The following is an 18,807-nucleotide window of genomic DNA, read 5'->3' as shown; positions in this document are numbered from 1 at the left end:
TAGGTGAATGAATGGATGGATGAATGAACGAATGAATAGATGAATTGATTAATGAATGGATGGATGAATGGATAGGTGAATGAATGGATGGATGGATGAATGAACGAATGGATGAATTGATTAATGAACGGATAGGTGAATGAATGGATGGATGAATGAACGAATGGATGAATTGATTAATGAATGGATGGATGAATGGATGGACGGACGAACGAATATCGGGTTGAGGGGGAGAGTCCCGGAAACGCAGTCCCCATGGACGGACTCCATCTCCCAGGGAGCTTTGCGGCCGCCCCCGGGAAGCGGAAGCGGAAGTGGCCGCTGAGGGCGGGGCCGCTGAGGGGAGGTCGTCTTGATCCCGCTCCGCATCGATCCGGTCCGATCCGGTCCGATCCGGTCCGGTCCTGAGGGATCCGGTCCGACCCGACCCGCGCTCGGGGAGGATGGAGCGTGCGGAGGTGCGGTTCAGCCTGGCGTACGTGTCGCTGTCGGTGTTGGTGGTGTGCCCGCCCAGCGAGGCGCAGGGCCTGGGCCTCACCGTGCAGCGCCTGCTGGCCGCCTGGCTGGGCAGCGAGCACCGCCACTTCGTCCGCTACCACTGCCGCAGGACCGCCGCCACCGGGCTCCTGCACGCCCTCCTGCCCCTCGGTCAGCGACAGCCCTCCTCACCGCGGGGGGGGGGGGGGGTCCGCTGAGGCGAGCCAACGGCGTCGTCGTCGTCGTCGTCCGATCCTCCTCCCGCTTCGGAACCCAGGCCTTGCCCCTCCCCCCTTAATAATAGTAATGATAGCAATCGTAATCATTACTTATGATATCGTTAATATGATTAATTCAAAGCCGTGCCACCGCAGCGGAGGGGACCCTTTCATTCAATCCTATTGATTGAGCGCTTAATGATAATAATAATAATAATGATTTTGGTGTTTGTTAAGCGCTTACTGTGTGCCAAGCACCGTTCTAAGCGCTGGGGAGGATACAAGGCGATCAGGTTGTCCCGTGTGGGGCTCTCAATCAATCCCCGTTTTACAGATGAGGTAACTGAGGCACAGAGAAGCGAAATCCCTTTTAGACTGTGAGCCCACTGTTGGGTAGGGACCGTCTCTAGATGTTGCCAATTTGTACTTCCCAAGCGCTTAGGACAGTGCTCTGCACATAGTAAGCGCTCAATAAATACGATTGATGATGAGGCGAGCCGTCGTCGTCCGATCCTCCTCCCGCTTCGGAACCCAGGCCTTGCCCCTCCTCCCTTAATAATAGTAATGATAATAATCGTGATCATTACTTGTAATACCCTTAATATAATTAATTCAAAGCCGTGCCACCGCAGCGGAGGGGACCCTTTCATTCAATCCTATTGATTGAGCGCTTACTGATAATAATAATAATAATGATTTTGGTGTTGAGCGCTTACTGTGTGCCAAGCACCGTTCTAAGCGCTGGGGAGGATACAAGGCGATCAGGTTGTCCCGTGTGGGGCTCTCAGTCAATCCCCGTTTTACAGATGAGGTAACTGAGGCACAGAGAAGTCCCTTTTAGACTGTGAGCCCACTGTTGGGTAGGGACCGTCTCTAGATGTTGCCAATTTGTACTTCCCAAGCGCTTAGGACAGTGCTCTGCACATAGTAAGCGCTCAGTAAATACGATTGATGATGATGATGAGGCGAGCCGTCGTCGTCGTCCGATCCTCCTCCCGCTTCGGAACCCAGGCCTTTCCCCTCCCCCCTTAATAATAGTAATGATAACAATCGTAATCATTACTTGTAATATCCTTAATATAATTGATTCAAAGCCGTGCCACCGCAGCGGAGGGGACCCTTTCATTCAATCCTATTGATTGAGCGCTTAATGATAATAATAATAATAATGATTTTGGTGTTTTGTTAACCGCTTACTGTCTGCCAAGCACCGTTCTAAGCGCTGGGGAGGATACAAGGCGATCAGGTTGTCCCGTGTGGGGCTCTCAGTCAATCCCCGTTTTACAGATGAGGTAACTGAGGCACAGAGAAGTCCCTTTTAGACTGTGAGCCCACTGTTGGGTAGGGACTGTCTCTATCTGTTGCCAATTTGTACTTCCCAAGCGCTTAGGACAGTGCTCTGCACATAGTAAGCGCCCAATAAATACGATTGATGATGAGGCGAGCCGTCGTCGTCCGATCCTCCTCCCGCTTCGGAACCCAGGCCTTGCCCCTCCTCCCTTAATAATAGTAATGATAATAATCGTGATCATTACTTGTAATACCCTTAATATAATTAATTCAAAGCCGTGCCACCGCAGCGGAGGGGACCCTTTCATTCAATCCTATTGATTGAGCGCTTAATGATAATAATAATAATAATGATTTTGCTGTTTGTTAAGCGCTTACTGTCTGCCAAGCACCGTTCTAAGCACTGGGGAGGATACAAGGCGATCAGGTTGTCCCGTGTGGGGCTCTCAATCAATCCCCGTTTTACAGATGAGGTAACTGAGGCACAGAGAAGCGAAATCCCTTTTAGACTGTGAGCCCACTGTTGGGTAGGGACCGTCTCTAGATGTTGCCAATTTGTACTTCCCAAGCGCTTAGGACAGTGCTCTGCACATAGTAAGCGCTCAGTAAATACGATTGATGATGATGATGATGAGGCGAGCCGTCATCGTCCGATCCTCCTCCCGCTTCGGAACCCAGGCCTTTCCCCTCCCCCCTTAATAATAGTAATGATAACAATCGTAATCATTACTTGTAATATCCTTAATATAATTGATTCAAAGCCGTGCCACCGCAGCGGAGGGGACCCTTTCATTCAGTCCTATTGATTGAGCGCTTACTGATAATAATAATAATAATGATTTTGGTGTTTGTTAAGCGCTTACTGTGTGCCAAGCACTGTTCTAAGCGCTGGGGAGGATACAAGGTGATCAGCTTGTCCCGTGTGGGGCGCACAATCAATCCCTGTTTTGCAGATGAGGGAACTGAGGCACAGAGAGGTGAAGTGACTTGCCCAAAGTCACACAGCTGACAAGCGGCGGAGCTGGGATTTGAACCCATGACTGTCTCTAGATGTTGCCAATTTGTACTTCCCAAGCGCTTAGGACAGTGCTCTGCACATAGTAAGCGCTCAATAAATACGATTGATGATGAGGCGAGCCGTCGTCGTCCGATCCTCCTCCCGCTTCGGAACCCAGGCCTTGCCGTGCCACCGCAGCGGAGGGGACCCTTTCATTCAATCCTATTGATTGAGCGCTTAATGATAATAATAATAATAATGATTTTGGTGTTTGTTAAGCGCTTACTGTCTGCCAAGCACCGTTCTAAGCACTGGGGAGGATACAAGGCGATCAGGTTGTCCCGTGTGGGGCTCTCAGTCAATCCCCGTTTTGCAGGTGAGGGAACTGAGGCACAGAGAAGTCCCTTTTAGACTGTGAGCCCACTGTTGGGTAGGGACCGTCTCTATATGTTGCCGGTTTGTACTTCCCAAGCGCTTAGTACAGTGCTGTGCACGTAGCACTCAATAAATACGATTGATGATGAAGTGACTTGCCCAAAGTCACACAGCTGACGAGCGGCGGAGCTGGGATTTGAACCCATGACCTCTGACTCCAAAGCCCATACTCTTTCCACTGAGCCACGCTGCTTCTACTACTACTGCTACTACTACTAATAATAATGGCATTTATTATCCCTTCCCCACAGCACCTGTATATATGTATATATGTTTGTACAGATTTGTTACTCTGTTTATTTATTTATTATTTATTTTACTTGTACCTATCTATTCTATTTATTGTATTTCGTCAGTCTGGTTTTGTTCTCCGTCTCCCCCTTTTAGACTGTGAGCCCACTGTTGGGTAGGGACTGTCTCTAGATGTTGCCAATTTGTACTTCCCAAGCGCTTAGTACAGTGCTCTGCACATAGTAAGCGCTCAATAAATACGATTGATGATGATGATGATGACGGACGGACGGAGGGAGAGGAACACAACAGTAATCGTACTGATAATAACGGTGATCGTGATGATGATGATGATGATGATGATGAGAAGCAGCGTGGCTCAGTGGAAAGAGCCCGGGCTTTGGAGTCAGAGGTCATGGGTTCAAATCCCGGCTCCGCCAACTGTCAGCTGGGTGACTTTGGGCAAGTCACTTCACTTCTCTGCGCCTCAGTTCCCTCATCTGGAAAATGGGGATGAAGACTGGGAGCCCCCCGGGGAACAACCTGATCACCTTGTCACCTCCCCAGCTCTTCGAACAGTGCTTTGCACATAGTAAGCGCTTAATAAATGCCATCGTTATTATTACCAAGTGCTTAGTACAGTGCTCTGCACGCAGTAAGCGCTCAATAAATACGATTGATGATGATGATCCCAGCTCCTCCATGTGTCTGCTGTGTGACCTTGGGCAAGTCACTTAACTTCTCTGCGCCTCAGTTGCCTCATCTGTAAAATGGGGATTAAGACTGTGAGCCCCACGTGGGACAACCTGATCACCTTGCATCCCCCCATGCCATCATTATGCACAATGCCATCATTATTATTATTATGATGATGATGACATTTGTTAATCAATCGTATTTATCGGGCGCTTACTGCGTGCAGAGCACTGGACTAAGCGCTCGGGAAGTACAAGTTAGCAACATAGAGAGATGGTCCCTAATAATAATAATGTTGGCATTTCTTAAGCGCTTACTATGTACAAAGCCCTGTTCTAAGCGCTGCGGGGGATACAGAGGGATCAGGTGGTCTCACGTGGGGCTCACCGTCTGAATCCCCATTTTACAGATAAGGCAACCGAGGCTCAGAGAAGTTAAGTGACTTGCCCAAGGTCACACAGCGGACATGTGGCGGAGCTGGGATTCGAACCCCGGTCCTCTGACTCCAGAGCCCGGGCTCTTTCCACTGAGCCACGCTGCTTCTCTACCCTACCCAACAGCGGGCTCACAGTCTAGAAGGGGGAGACAGGACAACAAAACCAAACATACTAACAAAATAAAATAAATAGAATAGATAGGTACAAGTAAGATAAATAAGTAGAGTAATAAATATGTACAGACATATATACAGGTGCTGTGGGGAAGGGAAGGAGGTAAGACGGGGGGATGGAGAGGGGGACGAAGGGGAGAGGAAGGAAGGGGTTCAGTCTGGGAAGGCCTCCTGGAGGAGGTGAGCTCTCAGTAGGGCCTTGAAGGGAGGAAGAGAGCTGGCTTGGCGGATGGGCAGAGGGAGGGCATTCCGGGCCCGGGGAAGGATGACGTGGGCCGGGGGTCGATGGCGGGACAGGCGAGAGCAAGGCCCAGTGAGGAGATTAGCGGCGGAGGAGCGGAGGGTGCAGGGTGGGATGGAGAAGGATGTGCAAAGCACTGTTGTAAGCGCTGGGGGGGGGGATACAGGGATACAAGGTGATAAGGTTGTCCCAAGTGGGGTTCACAGTCTTCATCCCCATTTGAATGATGAGGGAACCGAGGCCCAGAGAATAATAATAATAATGATGGCATTTGTTAAGCACTTACTATGTGCAAAGCACTTTTCTAAGCGCCGGGATAGATATAAGGTAATCAGGTTGTCCCCCGCGGGTCTCACAGTCTTAATCCCCATTTTACAGATGAGGGAACTGAGGCACGGAGAAGTTAAGTGGCTTGCCCAAAGGCACGCAGCTGATAAGGGGCCGAGCCGGGATTTAGAGCCCACGACTTCTGACTCCCAAGCCTGAGCTCTTTCCACTGAGCCACGATGGAAGAGGAAGATGAGGAGGGAGGAGAGGAGGAGGAGGAAGATGAAGAGGACAAGGAGGACGATGGGGAGGGAGGCAGAGGAGGACAGGGAGAAGGGGGAAGAGGGGAAGGGAGGAGGAAAATAAGCATAAGACTGGAGGACATAATTATGGTATTTTTTGAGCACATACTATGTGTTCTAAGCGGTGGGGTAGATACCAAGGTCATCAGGTTGTTCCACTTGGGACATCAGGGAGAGAGTAACCAGAACTAAATAATTGATGGTATTTGCTATTTGTATATGTGCCCAGGCCCTGTACTAAGCCCTGGGAAGATACAAGCAAATCGGGTTGGACACGATCCCTTGTCCCACATGGGGCTCACAGTCTCAATCCCCATTTTCCAGATGAGGGAACTGAGGCCCCGAAAAGTGAAATTACGTGCCCAAGGTCACGCAGCAGACAAGTGGCCGAGTCAGAATTAGAAGCCATGGCCTGTGCTCTGTTCATCATCATCATCATCATCATCATCATCAATCGTATTTATTGAGCACTTACTATGTGCAGAGCACTGTACTAAGCGCTTGGGAAGTACAAATTGGCAACAGATAGAGACAGTCCCTACCCAACAGTGGGCTCACAGTCTAAAAGGGGGAGACGGAGAACAAAACCAAACACACTAACGAAATAAAATAAATAGAATAGATGGGTACAAGTAAAATAAATAAATAAATAGAGTAACAAATCTGTACAAACATATATACACATCATGCTGCTTCCCAGGACTAAATGACTTATTTGTGGCAGGAGAGAAGCTAGGTGTGTACAGTTGGAGAGGGATTATTATGCAGTTCTTATTTTTTTTTAATTTTTAGATATGACTTTCCCACGTGCATATCAATTTAATTTGATTAATAGGCATTTTACCCCCATCGTCCCCAGTTCTGATTGTGCACCTGGACAATCTCTCCACCTTTTTTTTTAATGGTGTTTATTAAGTAGTTTTCTTTCATTCATTCAATCGTGTTTGTTGAGCGCTTACCATGTGCAAAGCACTGTACTAAGTGCTTGGGAGAGGGCAATATAGCAGTAAACAGACTCATTCCCTGCCCACCACGAACTTAGCGTCTAGAAGATCTGAACCTCCTGGGCCCCTAAAGCGGCCCCCAGCCGACATGAAGTCCCCCGTGTTTTGGGAGCTGAGGCAGGGGTGAATAAAAGGTGCAAATCCAAGTGCATTCGTTCATTCGATCGTATTTACTGAGCGCTTACTGTGTGCAGAACACTGTACTAAGCGCTTGTGCAAGGGCGTCACAGAAGGGGGTGGGAGAAGAGGAAACGAGGGACCAGCGTCAATATCAGCATCATCGATATTTATTTGCCTGTGTGTTCAGAGCACTGTGTTAGATGCTTGGAGCAGAAACTAAAAGCAAAAGCCTGGAGGGGCCAGGGAGTGAGCAAAGGGGAATTAAAGGTGGTGAGCCCCTCGTGGGACATGGACTGCATCTAACCTAATTACCTCGTATCTTCCCTAGCACTCAGCCTAGTGCCCGGCACATAGTAAGCGCTTTACAAAAGCCATTACAAGAAAAGGCAGCGATAATTTTTCTGTATTGTTTGTGAAAAGAGTAGGGTTTCTCTGTGTCACGCTTCACCCACTGTACGCCGTTTTCGATCGTGCCGCTAAACGGCAGCAACAGTGAGCGTCAGGTAGCTCTCCATCCCCCGCATCTTACCTCCTTCCCTTCCCCACTGCACCTGTATATATGTTTGTACATATTTCTTACGTTATTTATTTATTTATTTTACTTGTACCTATCTATTCTGTTTATTTTATTGTGTTAGTATGTTTGGTTTTGTTCTCTGCCTCCCCCTTCTAGACTGTGAGCCCACTGTTTGGTAGGGACTGTCTCTATATGTTGCCAGCTTGTACTTCCCAAGCGCTTAGTACAGTGCTCTGCACACAGTAAGCGCTCAATAAATACGATTGATTGATTTAATCCTGTCCTAAAGTTCAGCATACTTTATTGCCATCACATTTCTGGGACCTTGCTCTCTCCCTCATCTTTTGTGGGTAAGGAGAGCTCCAGCTCAGACACCCTCTTTTTTTCCCGACACATTCGTCCACCCTAATTTTCCCAGGCCCCGTGGCCAGTCTGGCAGGGTTTTGAGGGGGAATAAATAAAGACATTACAGTTAGGGGAAATAGTAGAGTATATGAATAAGAAGTGCCGTGGGGCTGGGGTGAGGATCAAAGGGCATAAGGGGAAACAGCCAGGGGCAAAGCTGACGTAAGATGAGATGGTGGGTAGGCGAAATGAAAGCTTAGTCGGTGAAGGCCTCTTGGAGGAAATGGGGTTTTAGGAGAGTTTTGAAGGTGGGGGAGAGTGGGTCAGAGGAATCAAATGCAACTGTCTGCCATTGTTCAGAACTGAGGTCCCGGGTGGGAGAGCCAAGGGCGTTTTTCTACATTGTCAACTGTATTTACTGAGCCGAGTGTTATACCAGGGGTTTGGGTTGTACACAAAAGAGGTAAAGGACAAGAACCCCATCCTCAAGAAACTTGCCATATAGTAGGAGAGAAATTGATCAATGAACCATAGTTAAAGGAATGAAGAAGGCTGATTGAATTGAATAGAAGCAGCGTGGCTCAGTGTAAAGAGCCCGGGCTTTGGAGTCAGAGGTCATGGGTTCAAATTCCTGCTCCGCCAATTGTCAGCTGTGTGACTTTGGGCAAGTTACTTCACTTCTCTGGGCCTCAGTTACCTCATCTTTAAAATGGGGATTAGGACTGTGAGCCCCCTGTGGGACAACCTGATCACCTTGTAACCTCCCCAGCGCTTAGAACAGTGCTTTGCACATAGTAAGCGCTTAATAAATGCCATTATTATTATTAATTGATTGTTAATTGGTTTACTATAGTAATATATTTATAATATAATATATTTATAATATACCTATCTATAGGTATAAAATATGCCTATCTAGTGCTAGAGTAGGGTAATACATAATATATATTACTATACTATATTAAATATATAGACATATATTTGCTATACTATATAGATTTACTAAAACTGCCCTGTTCTGCTGCTGTGTGTCTAATGATGCTCGGAGAATAGAGTGTTTAGGAATAACGGAGATGATAATCCTTTTCTGAGGAAAGTCTGAAGTGTCAGCGCGTCCCGTGCCTATCCAAAGGAATTCTCTTGGAATGACAAAGACCTTTAGGACTGCTGGAGAGCAGCCACTTCAAGCGATGCCCTCACCCGCAGGCAAAATCACCAGAAGTCGGAATTCACCGTTCTGCCCTCTCTAAGACTGAAATCTACTTCCTTGCAGGGTATTACATCGGAATGTGCTTTGCGGCCCCAGAAAGGAAACTCTACCACGTCAGCCTGCTGTCGGACGGCTGGAGAATGTTCCTGGCGCTTGCCGTGGCTCTTCCCACGATCGCCGGCACCTTGGCCTATTACTGGTCGAGGAACGGGTGGGCTAACCACCCACTAGCCAGGACCTTAGCCCTCTTCGCCCTCCCGCCGACCGGCTGGCAGGCGGTGGCGTCTTCCATCGATACGGAATTCCGGCGGATCGACAAGTTTGCCACGGGGCCGCCCGGAGCCAGGGTGATCGTGACGGACACGTGGGTGATGAAGGTGACGGCGTATCGGGTACACGTTGCTCAGCAGCAGGACATTCACCTGACCGTAACGGATTCTCGGCAGCACGAGCTCTCGCCGGATTCCAGTTTGCCGGTACAGTTTCTCACCATCAGCGTGGCCAGCGTTCATCCCTACGTGAAAGCATTTGATATCCGGTAAATACGGACTCCTCTTCGCGCCGGGTGGCGTTTCAGTTTATCGCCGCTGCCCTCGGGAACTTGAGCCAGTCACGTTTGATGGAAAACGCTCGGGGAACCTGGGAGACAAATTAGGTGTCGACTCCTATGGAAATGGATGGGAAGGTGGAAGCAGTGTGGCCCAGTGGGAAGAGCACAGACATGGGTGCCAGAGGCCCTGGGTTTTAATCCTGGCTCCGCTGAATCACTTAACTTTTCCATGCCTCGGTTGCCTCATCTGTGAAACCGGGATTCAGTAACTGTCCTTCCTCCTACTGGGACTGTGAGCCCCTTAATAATAATAATAATAATAATAATGATGGCATTTGTTAAGCGCTTACTGTGTGAAAAGCACTGTTCTAAGCACTGGGGAGGCTACAGGGTGACCAGGTTGTCCCATGGGGGCTCACAGTCAATCCCCATTTTACAGATGAGGTAACTGAGGCACAGAGAAGTTAAGTGACTTGCCCAAAGTCACACAGCTTACAATTGGCAGAGCCGGGGTTTGAACCCAGGACCACTGACTCCAAAGCCCGTGCTCTTTCCACTGAGCCATGCTGCTTTGCCTGTTACCTCATCTGTAAAATGGGGAGTAAGACTGAGTCCTATGAGGGCTGGGGACTGCGTTCAACCCGATTATCTGGAATCTACCCCAGTGCTTAGAACAGTGCCCAGCTCATACTAAGTGCTTAACAAATACCATTTTTATTATGATGATGACGATGATTATTTTTTGGGTTCTGAACAGTATTTGCCTTCTTCCTTGCTTTAGCCGTTGCCTCTCCAGCAGCCCTTAATTAATTTTAAGTTTGGATGGGAAATGAGAGTGGTCAATTCTTGAATAAGGGGTCAATCTAACCTAAAAAACATTAAGAACGTAACTTCACTTTTAGATCCTTCGGATGGGGTCTGAATTCAAATCTCCGTCATCCTTAGTGCCCATCTAGGTTTCGGCCACAATATACCGTGAAGTGGTGGGACGTGGGCTGAAAATGGGCGAGGGTTGGGTTCAGAGTTGTTGCCAAGAGAGGTTTTGAAATCCAATAGTTGAGGCTTGAAGTACACAGTTTTTCTCCTAATTTTAACGCTCACCGAGAAGTACTACTCGGGATACCTCTACCGTGAGAATTTCAAAATCAGTAAATCAGTGGTATTTATTAAATGTTTACTGTTTGCAGAGCAATGTACTAAGCGTTTGGGAGAGTACAGTATGACAGAATTGGTAGTTACTTTCTCTGCCCACCGCGAGACGGTAATATATGTCCCAGTCCTACAGTCTGGTTTGATTCAGTAGTACATATTAAATGGGCTTTGCGTGTGGTCACTTCAGAAGCACATCTGCTGCTATTATTGTTAGGGTAATTAAGCACTCATTTTGTGTCAAGCAGTGTTCTAAGAGCCAGGATAGGTACAAGTCAGGAAGGATACAGTCCCTGTCCCACATAGGGCTCACAGTCTAAGAAGGAGGCTTTTTAAAATAATTATCGGCTTTAGAAACCTATGGACATCTTTTTATTGTTATTATCATCGTCATTATTATCATCATTATTGATTATCTTCTCCCATCACTTGAAAAGAAGTCATTCGGGATCCAAAGAAAAACCACGGGCACGGGAGAGGAGGGAGAATTAGAGTTAGGTTAATCATTGTCATTTGTGAAAATCTCGACTTGTTCTCCACTGGAGTGCCAACTTTTCAAGTTGTGTCCAGGTATTTTTGAGAGGGTGAGGGATGAAAATGTGGAGAGAAAGAAAAGGAAGAGGTGGAGAAGGCAAAGACTGTAAGCTCGTTGTGGGTAGGGACATGTCTACTGACTCTGTTCTATTGTAATAATAATGATGATGATGATGGTATTTGTTCAGTGCTAACTATGTGCCAGACACTGTTCTAAGCGTTGAGGGAGATGGAAGATAATCGGGTTGAATAAAGTCCCTGTCCCACATAGGGCTCACAGTCTTAATCCCCATTTCACATATGAGGGAACCAAGGCCTAGAGAAGTGAAATGCCCTGCCCAAGGCCACATAGCAGACTCATGGTGGAGTTGCTCCATAAATACCATTGATCGATTGATTGAAAGGAAAAGGATGGTCAGAGGACCCTTGAGATGGTCTCTCACCTCTTTTTTACCCTCCCAAATGTCTCCATAGCATTCTGTACCCGGGAGACACACAGCGAATGAACCTACCCTCCCTGCTGCATTTTTGCTGTTTTGGCTGCAATCAATCAATCAATCAGTCGTATTTATTGAGCGCTTACTGTGTGCAGAGCACTGTACTAAGCACTTGGGAAGTACAAACTGGCAGCATATAGAGACAGTCCCTACCCAATAGTGGGCTCACAGTCTAGAAGGGGGAGACAGAGAACAAAACCAAACATACTAACAAAATAAAATAAATAGAATAGAGAGGTACAAGTAAAATAGAGTAATAAATATGTACAAACATATATACATATAAAGATATATATAAAACATATAGAGACAGTCCCTACCCAACAACGGGCTCACAGTCTAGATGGGGGAGACAGACAACAAACCGAAACATGTAGATGGGTGAAAACATGTAGATAGGCAAAAACATGTAGACAGGGTTAAAACTGTATTTTCCTCCGATGACAACCCTAACTGGTGCCCACACAAATGCACCCAATGATTTGTTTTTAATGGCTGGAATAATAATAATAATAATGATGGCATTTGTTAAGCGCTTACTATGTGCAAAACACTGTTCTAAGCGGGGGGATATAACGTGATCAGGTTGTCCCATGTGGGGCTCACAGTCAATCCCCATTTTACAGATGGTTTTCCTGTGGGACTAGGAAGCTGGGACACCCAAGCTGGAGTTGCTGCAACCCATTCGTTCACTCAGTGGTATTTATCGAGCGCTTATTGTGTGCAGAGCACTGTACTAAGCGCTTGGGAGAGTACAATCCCACAAGAAACAGACACATTCCCTGTCCACAGCAAGCTTACAGTCTAAGAGGGCACCAGAGAAGATGCCCTCATACCCTAAACAAAGCCTTGAGAAGCAGCGGGGCCTAGTGGAAAGAGCACAGGCTTGGGAGTCAAAGGACGTGGGTTCTAATTCCAGCTCCACTACTTGTCTGCTGTGGGCCTTTGGGCAAGTCACATCACTTCACTGGGCCTCAGTTACCTCATCTGTAAAATAGGGATTCAATGCTTTCTACTTAGACTGTGAGCCCTGTGTGGGACTTGGTTCTCTTGTAAGTACCCCAGCGCTTTGTTCAGTGTTTGCCACAGAGTACGAGCTTAACAAGTACAGTTATTATTAGTATTATTAGTAGTAGTAGCAGAAATAGTCTATTATTATTATTATCGTTACCATTAGTTTAGGTCATTGTGCCGAACCACAAGGTGAAAATATCCACAACTCAGCATTCTGAAGAAAAATATGACTTGAGATTGGTGGTACTCTTCTGACACAGTGCTTTGCACACCGTAAGCGCTCAGTAAATACGATTGAATGAATGTACCTGCACCAAATGAAGACACCCCATTTCCCTGGTCATATCATCCACTCCAGGATTTATGTCAAGATTTATAAATGAATGGGTATAATATAGTTTAGAATGAAAGTTTACCTCTCCCCGTCCTAAGGCTTAAGATCAAGTGCCCAAAAAGTTACACAGTTAGGACTTAATGTAGTGAACAAATGTAGGCACTGAATAAATACTACTAGACTATAAGGTTATATTGCAGTGGATTAGTTGATTTTTAATTCTACAGTTGTCTGCTAGTCCTCTTTAAGTTCCCAATCTTGTTTTATGTTTTAGATCGTAAGCTCCTAGAGAATGTGTGCGTGCGAACATGTAATAAATTCCAGTGACTTTGTAACAATGAGGTGGTTTTGTTTTCCTCCTCAGTTCCTTCCTGAGTGTTTTTTACTCAGGTAATCCTCACTGAAGAAGACTTGCAAATCATCCAGTTTCTGCTCTTGTTTTGTTTTGAGTTCCCTTTGTGTGCAGTCATCAGGTTTGGGTGGTTGTAATGATACCTTCTCATCTCTTTTTTAAATTCAGGTTGAATTCTACCGAATATGGCGAGTTGAAGGAAAAGCTCCGTGCTCCTATCCGCAATGCCGCTAATGTTGTGATCCGCCAAAGCCTCAGTGACTTATTCTTAGATACATTTACATCTCTGGTGGAGAGAAACCAGTCATACTCAGTGCCCAGCAATCAGGTGGGGAATCACCAAGATTTTATCATAAACCTGTATCTACCAGGGCTTACACTATTCCTTCTGGAACAGTTTTTCAGGAAGCTGCATAGTTTCAGGCTATTTGGGTGGCCTAGGTGTTGGAACATAAGGGATTTTAGCCATGTGTGTTGTTTGAAATGTTCCCTACACCCTACCCATGGGTGGGTGTCTAAGGAAGGGCTGACTCTTGAAGCTCCCCGTTTATTGCTGCTTCAAATTTTTTTTGACATTCGAAGTGAATAATTCAAAGAAAAACTCATCCTGGAAGTTGCACATTTCTTAAGAGCAGAGTTAATGTCTGTTTTGTTCTGTGTATTTTCAGCTGTGCATGTGCTAATTCAGTTGTGCAACTGAGAAGCAGCGTGGCTCAGTGGAAGGAGCACAGGCTTTGGAGTCAGAGGTCATGGGTTCAAACACGGCTCCACCAACTGCTAGCTGTGTGACGTTGGGCAAGTCACTTAACTTCTCTGTGCCTCAATTACTTCATCTGTAAAATGGGGATTAAGACTGTGAACCCCCGTGGGACAACCTGATCCCCTTGTAACCTCCCCAGCACTTAGAACAGTGCTTTGCACATAGTAAGTGCTTAATAAATGCTATCATTATTATAATTCATCCTACATTGTGCGCACAAAGATTGCTTTTGTTCCACTCTGAAGCACCTAATACGAGGGGAGTATCAATGCACTGAAGTAGTAGTGACTTAGAACTTTTTACTGGATATTTGGACCAATTTCTCAACTGTCAGGGTACTAAAGTTCTGGATCGGGCTACCAAGGGAAGTTGTGAACTCTCCATTCCTAGAAAACTAAGAAAAAAACGGTATTATGGCATTGTTATTTACGTGCTTGGAAGTGGGGTCTTTGACTAAATAATCTTTTGTACCCCTTCCAAGCTGTAGGATACTATGACTCTGTGATTTGGCTCAGGTAATCCTCACTGAAAAAGACTTGCAAATCATCCAGTTTCTGCTCTTCTTTTGTTTTGAGTGCAATTTGTGTGCAGTCATCAGTGGTATTTATTGAGCGCTTACTGTGTGCAGAGCACTGTGCTAAATGCTTGGGAGAGTACAGCCCCACAGAGTTGGTAGATAAGTTCCCTGCCCACAGTGAGCTTTCAGTGCACTGTTTGAGACAGTGAGGAAAAATACAAGGAACAAAATAGACATTAACTCTGCTTTTAAGAAATTCGCAACTTCTAGGATGAGGTTTTCTTTGAATTATTCACTTCCAATGTCAAAAAAAATTCAAAGAAGCAATAAATGGGGAGCTTCAAGAGTCAGCCCTTCCTTAGACACCCCCATGTTGTCTAGGGAACATTTCGGAAGTTTTCATTCTATTCTGTCATTCCATACCCAAGATTTTAAGTACACCCGGTCCTGGGGGCAATGTGATTGACATAATAATCAGAATGACCTTAAAAAATAAAATTATACCTTACATTCTAAGTGGACCTTTTTTTGTTTCTGATTTAAATACATGTTCCCTGTAAATAATTGGCTTTGAGGTAACCTTTAAATATATGCTGTCCTATATTTTCAGGTTTCTTAGAGTAAGGCTTTGTCTTTCATCAGGCACTTTCAAATACTAGGAAATAACTGGAATGAATAAATAATCGGCTTCTCAGCTCTGCCACATGTCCGTTGTTTGACCTGGGGCAGGTCACTTAACTTCTCTGGGCCTCAGTTACCTCATCTGTAAAATAGGGATTAAGACTGTCAGCCCCATGTGGGAAAGGGACTGTGTCCAACCTTTTTAACTTGTATCTTCCCCAGCACTTAGAACTGTGCTTGGCACATAGTAAGCACTTAACAAGGACCATAATAATAATAATTGGCTGAAAACATTCCCTTGGCACATTCCTGTTCGCTGTCCTTGCTTTTATTACTAAGGACCAGGGATACATAAGTAAATGGAGTTTACATAAATAAATTGAGGAAGGGAGTGATCATTTTGCCCTTTGTCATTTTTCTTTCTTTTTCCAACTTCTTCAACTTCTTTTCCAACTTCTTCTGATTGAAGGAACTGGAGCCTTGTATCGGCTGTATGCAGATGAGCGCCAACATCAAGCTCGTGAAGACCTGCCGGGAAGAGTCAGAAGGAGAATGCCAGCCGTGTTACTGCCGGCCGATGTGGTGCCTCGCTTGCATGGGCAAATGGTTTGCCAGCCGGCAGGATCAGCAACACCCTGAAACCTGGCTCTCGAGTCAAGTGCCTTGTCCCACCTGTCGGTCTAAATTTTGTATTTTGGATGTTTGCCTAATCCGCTGAGCCTCTGAATATATTAGGGGATTTTGGAAGAGGTTGACAGAAACCCCATTGGGCCCGCACACACTCTGTTGCTGTCAGCGGAGTTGTGGCATTACCAAAGTCTCCAAGACTCTTTTCGCTTTCTTACTCCCCCACGTGACCCAAAACTCTGCTGCTTTGGGGCTTCTCTCCTTCACTGCACTGCTTTTTGGGGTTGATTTTAATTCCAGGGTTGTGGGAGACTGCAGTAAGTAGTGTGGTACGTAGACCTTGACCTGGACAGCCAAGAACATTTGCTTCTCTGTAGTCTTCTGGGATATCCCGATCTCTGGGTGTACCGAGAAATCCCAGGCCAGATAATCAGTCTTCTGTCTAGACTAGCAAAGGGCTATAACTTGTTTTTCAGGTGAAACCATGTGAACTATCGCTCCTGGGATAAAGTTCTTTCTGTGTGGTTTTTGCAAGAGGATCTCTCCGTGGCTTGGGACTTAGAACTTTCAGACCCCAGCAAGGTTTGTGAATGAAGGCATGACTTGAAGGAAGAAGGTTTGGAGAGTTTATATAGTAGGTTCTGTTGGCAGAATGAAACCCTAAAGTTTTCATTCTAACTCTCTGTTTTGGTATTTTGTAAGTGCTTACAACTAAGCACCGTGGGAGAGGCAGGCTAATCAGTGTGGACGCAATCCATGTCCCGCATGGGGCTCACAGCATTAATCCCCATTTTCAAGTGAGGTAACTGAGGCAAAGAGAAGTGATGTGCCCGAAGTCACACAGCTGACACATGGCAGAGCCCAGGATTAGAACCCGGGTCCTCTGACTCCTGGGCCTGTGCCCTCTCTATTAGGCCACGTCACTCCTTGAACACTTGCCTGCTGTGGCACCTTGGGCAAGTCCCTTAACTTCTCTAAGCTCATTTTGGACAGAGAATGTGTCTGTTAAATTGTTGTACTCTCCCTGCACACAAATACGATTGATTGATTTTGTGCCTCAGTTTCCTCATCAGTAAAATGGGGATTCAATACCTGTTCTCCTTCCTACTTACACTGTGAGCTCCAAGAAGGACGGGGTCTGTTTCCGACCTGATTATCTTGTATTTACTCCGGGGCTTGCTTCTTGCCGTGCTTGGCACATAGTAAGCGCTTAACTCTTTTTCACGTTTGTTATATGGGTATAAGTAAAACAACTCTCCTCGGTTTCCTTGTCTGTAAAATTGGAGTCGCTAAAAATTCCTGTTCATCACTTGGAGACTGTTAGATCTCAGAAGTAAGTTGAAGGTTAACACCTTTTCCTTAGGGAAAAATCAACTGTTTAGTGCTGGGGCCTGGGCCTTTTCAGCACATACTCTGGGCATATAGGCATCTTTTTGTTGTCTGCTTGATATAGGCCTGAAACCCAAACTAGGGGGATGGGGAGAGATTGGCTCGTTATGGTCAGCTCTCCTATGACCAGAAGTAATAATAATAATAATAATAATAATGGCATTTATTAAGTGCTTACTATGTGCAAAACACTGTTCTAAGCCCTGGGGAGATTACCAGGTAGTTGAAGGCAGGGACCCTGTCGACCCTCACTCCAGTCCAGGACACTGCTCCAGTGGGTTCTGTCTGGGATAATAATCATGAGTGGTTATTGAGCACTTATGGTCTTCAGAGCACTGTCCTAAGAGCGTGGGAGAGTATATCACTATTAGTGGCAGGAGATACTGCCACTGGAGAAGCCATAGAGAAGCAGCATGACTCAGTGGAAAGGACTGAGGTCATGGGAGTCAGAGGTCATGGGTTCTAATCCCGGCTCCGCCGCTTGTCAGCTCTGTGACTTTGGGCAAGTCACTTAACTTCCCTGTGCCTAAATGACCTCATCTGTAAAATGGGGATTGAGAGAGTGAGCCCCATGTGGGACGGGAACCTGTGTCCAACCCGATTAGCTTGTATCTACCCATCGCTTAGTATAGTGCCTGGCACACAGTGAGTGCTTAACAAAGACCATTTATTGAAAAACAAAACCCAAAAGAAAAGAAAACTCTCTGATCTAGTTACCTCATCTGTAAAATGGGAGATTAAGTAAGACTGTGAGCTCCATGTGGGACATGGACTGTGTCCAGCTTGTTTAGCTCAAATCTACCCCAGTGCTTAGAGTGCCAAAAATATAGTTAGTGCCTAACAAATGCCATTTAAAGAAACAAAAAAACACGCTTCCCTCACCCGAAGACCTGCAGGAGACGACACCTTTCCGAAGAGTCTACTGACTTGAGGCTGGGACGTCGGAACGGTGTGTTTGACGATGGAGGGGGCCCATCCGGTTCTCGCAGATATTCCGTTGTCACCCATCAGTGCAGCTTACTAAGCATCTCCTGTGTGCAGAGAGCTGGATGGGGTGGAATAGAGTTACGGTAGAGTTACAAGTCATGTTGCTTCAGAGGTGATGGCTCTGAGGTCCTCTAACAGGATTGGTCCCAATCAATCCATCGTATTTACTGGATGCAGAGACATGTTCCCTGCCCCAAATGAACTTACAGCCTAGAGGGGAAGAGTACCGTTTGTGCATTAAGATTAATCAAGTAGAGAAACAGTGTGGCCTAGTGGAAAGAGCATGGGGCTAGGGGTCAGGAGACTTGGGTTTTAATCCCAACTCTGCTAACTTTGCCACTTCCCTGCTGAATAACTTTCAGCAAGTCATTTCACTACCCTTTACTCAGTTCCCTCACCTGTAAACTGGGGGCAAAATACCCATTCTCCTTCCCCCTTGGAACGTGAGCCCATTTCCCAGGACAACGTCTGATGTGATTGCACTGAAGAATGGAAGACTGGAAGCTGCAGACCATA

The 18,807-nt window shown here is 46.2% G+C and overlaps 1 protein-coding gene across 1 annotated transcript; it reads left to right on the top strand.

Annotated features, from left to right (window-relative positions):
• Window positions 1-364: 364 nt before the first annotated feature.
• TMEM129 (transmembrane protein 129, E3 ubiquitin ligase) lies at window positions 365-17,180 on the top strand. The gene is made up of 4 exons (XM_038753232.1): window positions 365-648; window positions 9,024-9,498; window positions 13,559-13,718; window positions 15,758-17,180. The coding sequence occupies exons 1-4, from the start codon at window positions 444-446 to the stop codon at window positions 16,004-16,006; spliced, it is 1,089 nt and encodes a 362-aa protein (XP_038609160.1). The 5' UTR covers window positions 365-443; the 3' UTR covers window positions 16,007-17,180.
• The last annotated feature ends 1,627 nt before the right edge of the window (window positions 17,181-18,807 follow it).

Source organism: Tachyglossus aculeatus, chromosome 10 (genome assembly GCF_015852505.1).
Source record: "Tachyglossus aculeatus isolate mTacAcu1 chromosome 10, mTacAcu1.pri, whole genome shotgun sequence".
NCBI classification, from domain to species: Eukaryota; Metazoa; Chordata; class Mammalia; order Monotremata; family Tachyglossidae; genus Tachyglossus; species Tachyglossus aculeatus.
Note: the sequence above shows the minus strand (reverse complement) of the source record. Positions and strands in the feature narration are given on the sequence as shown.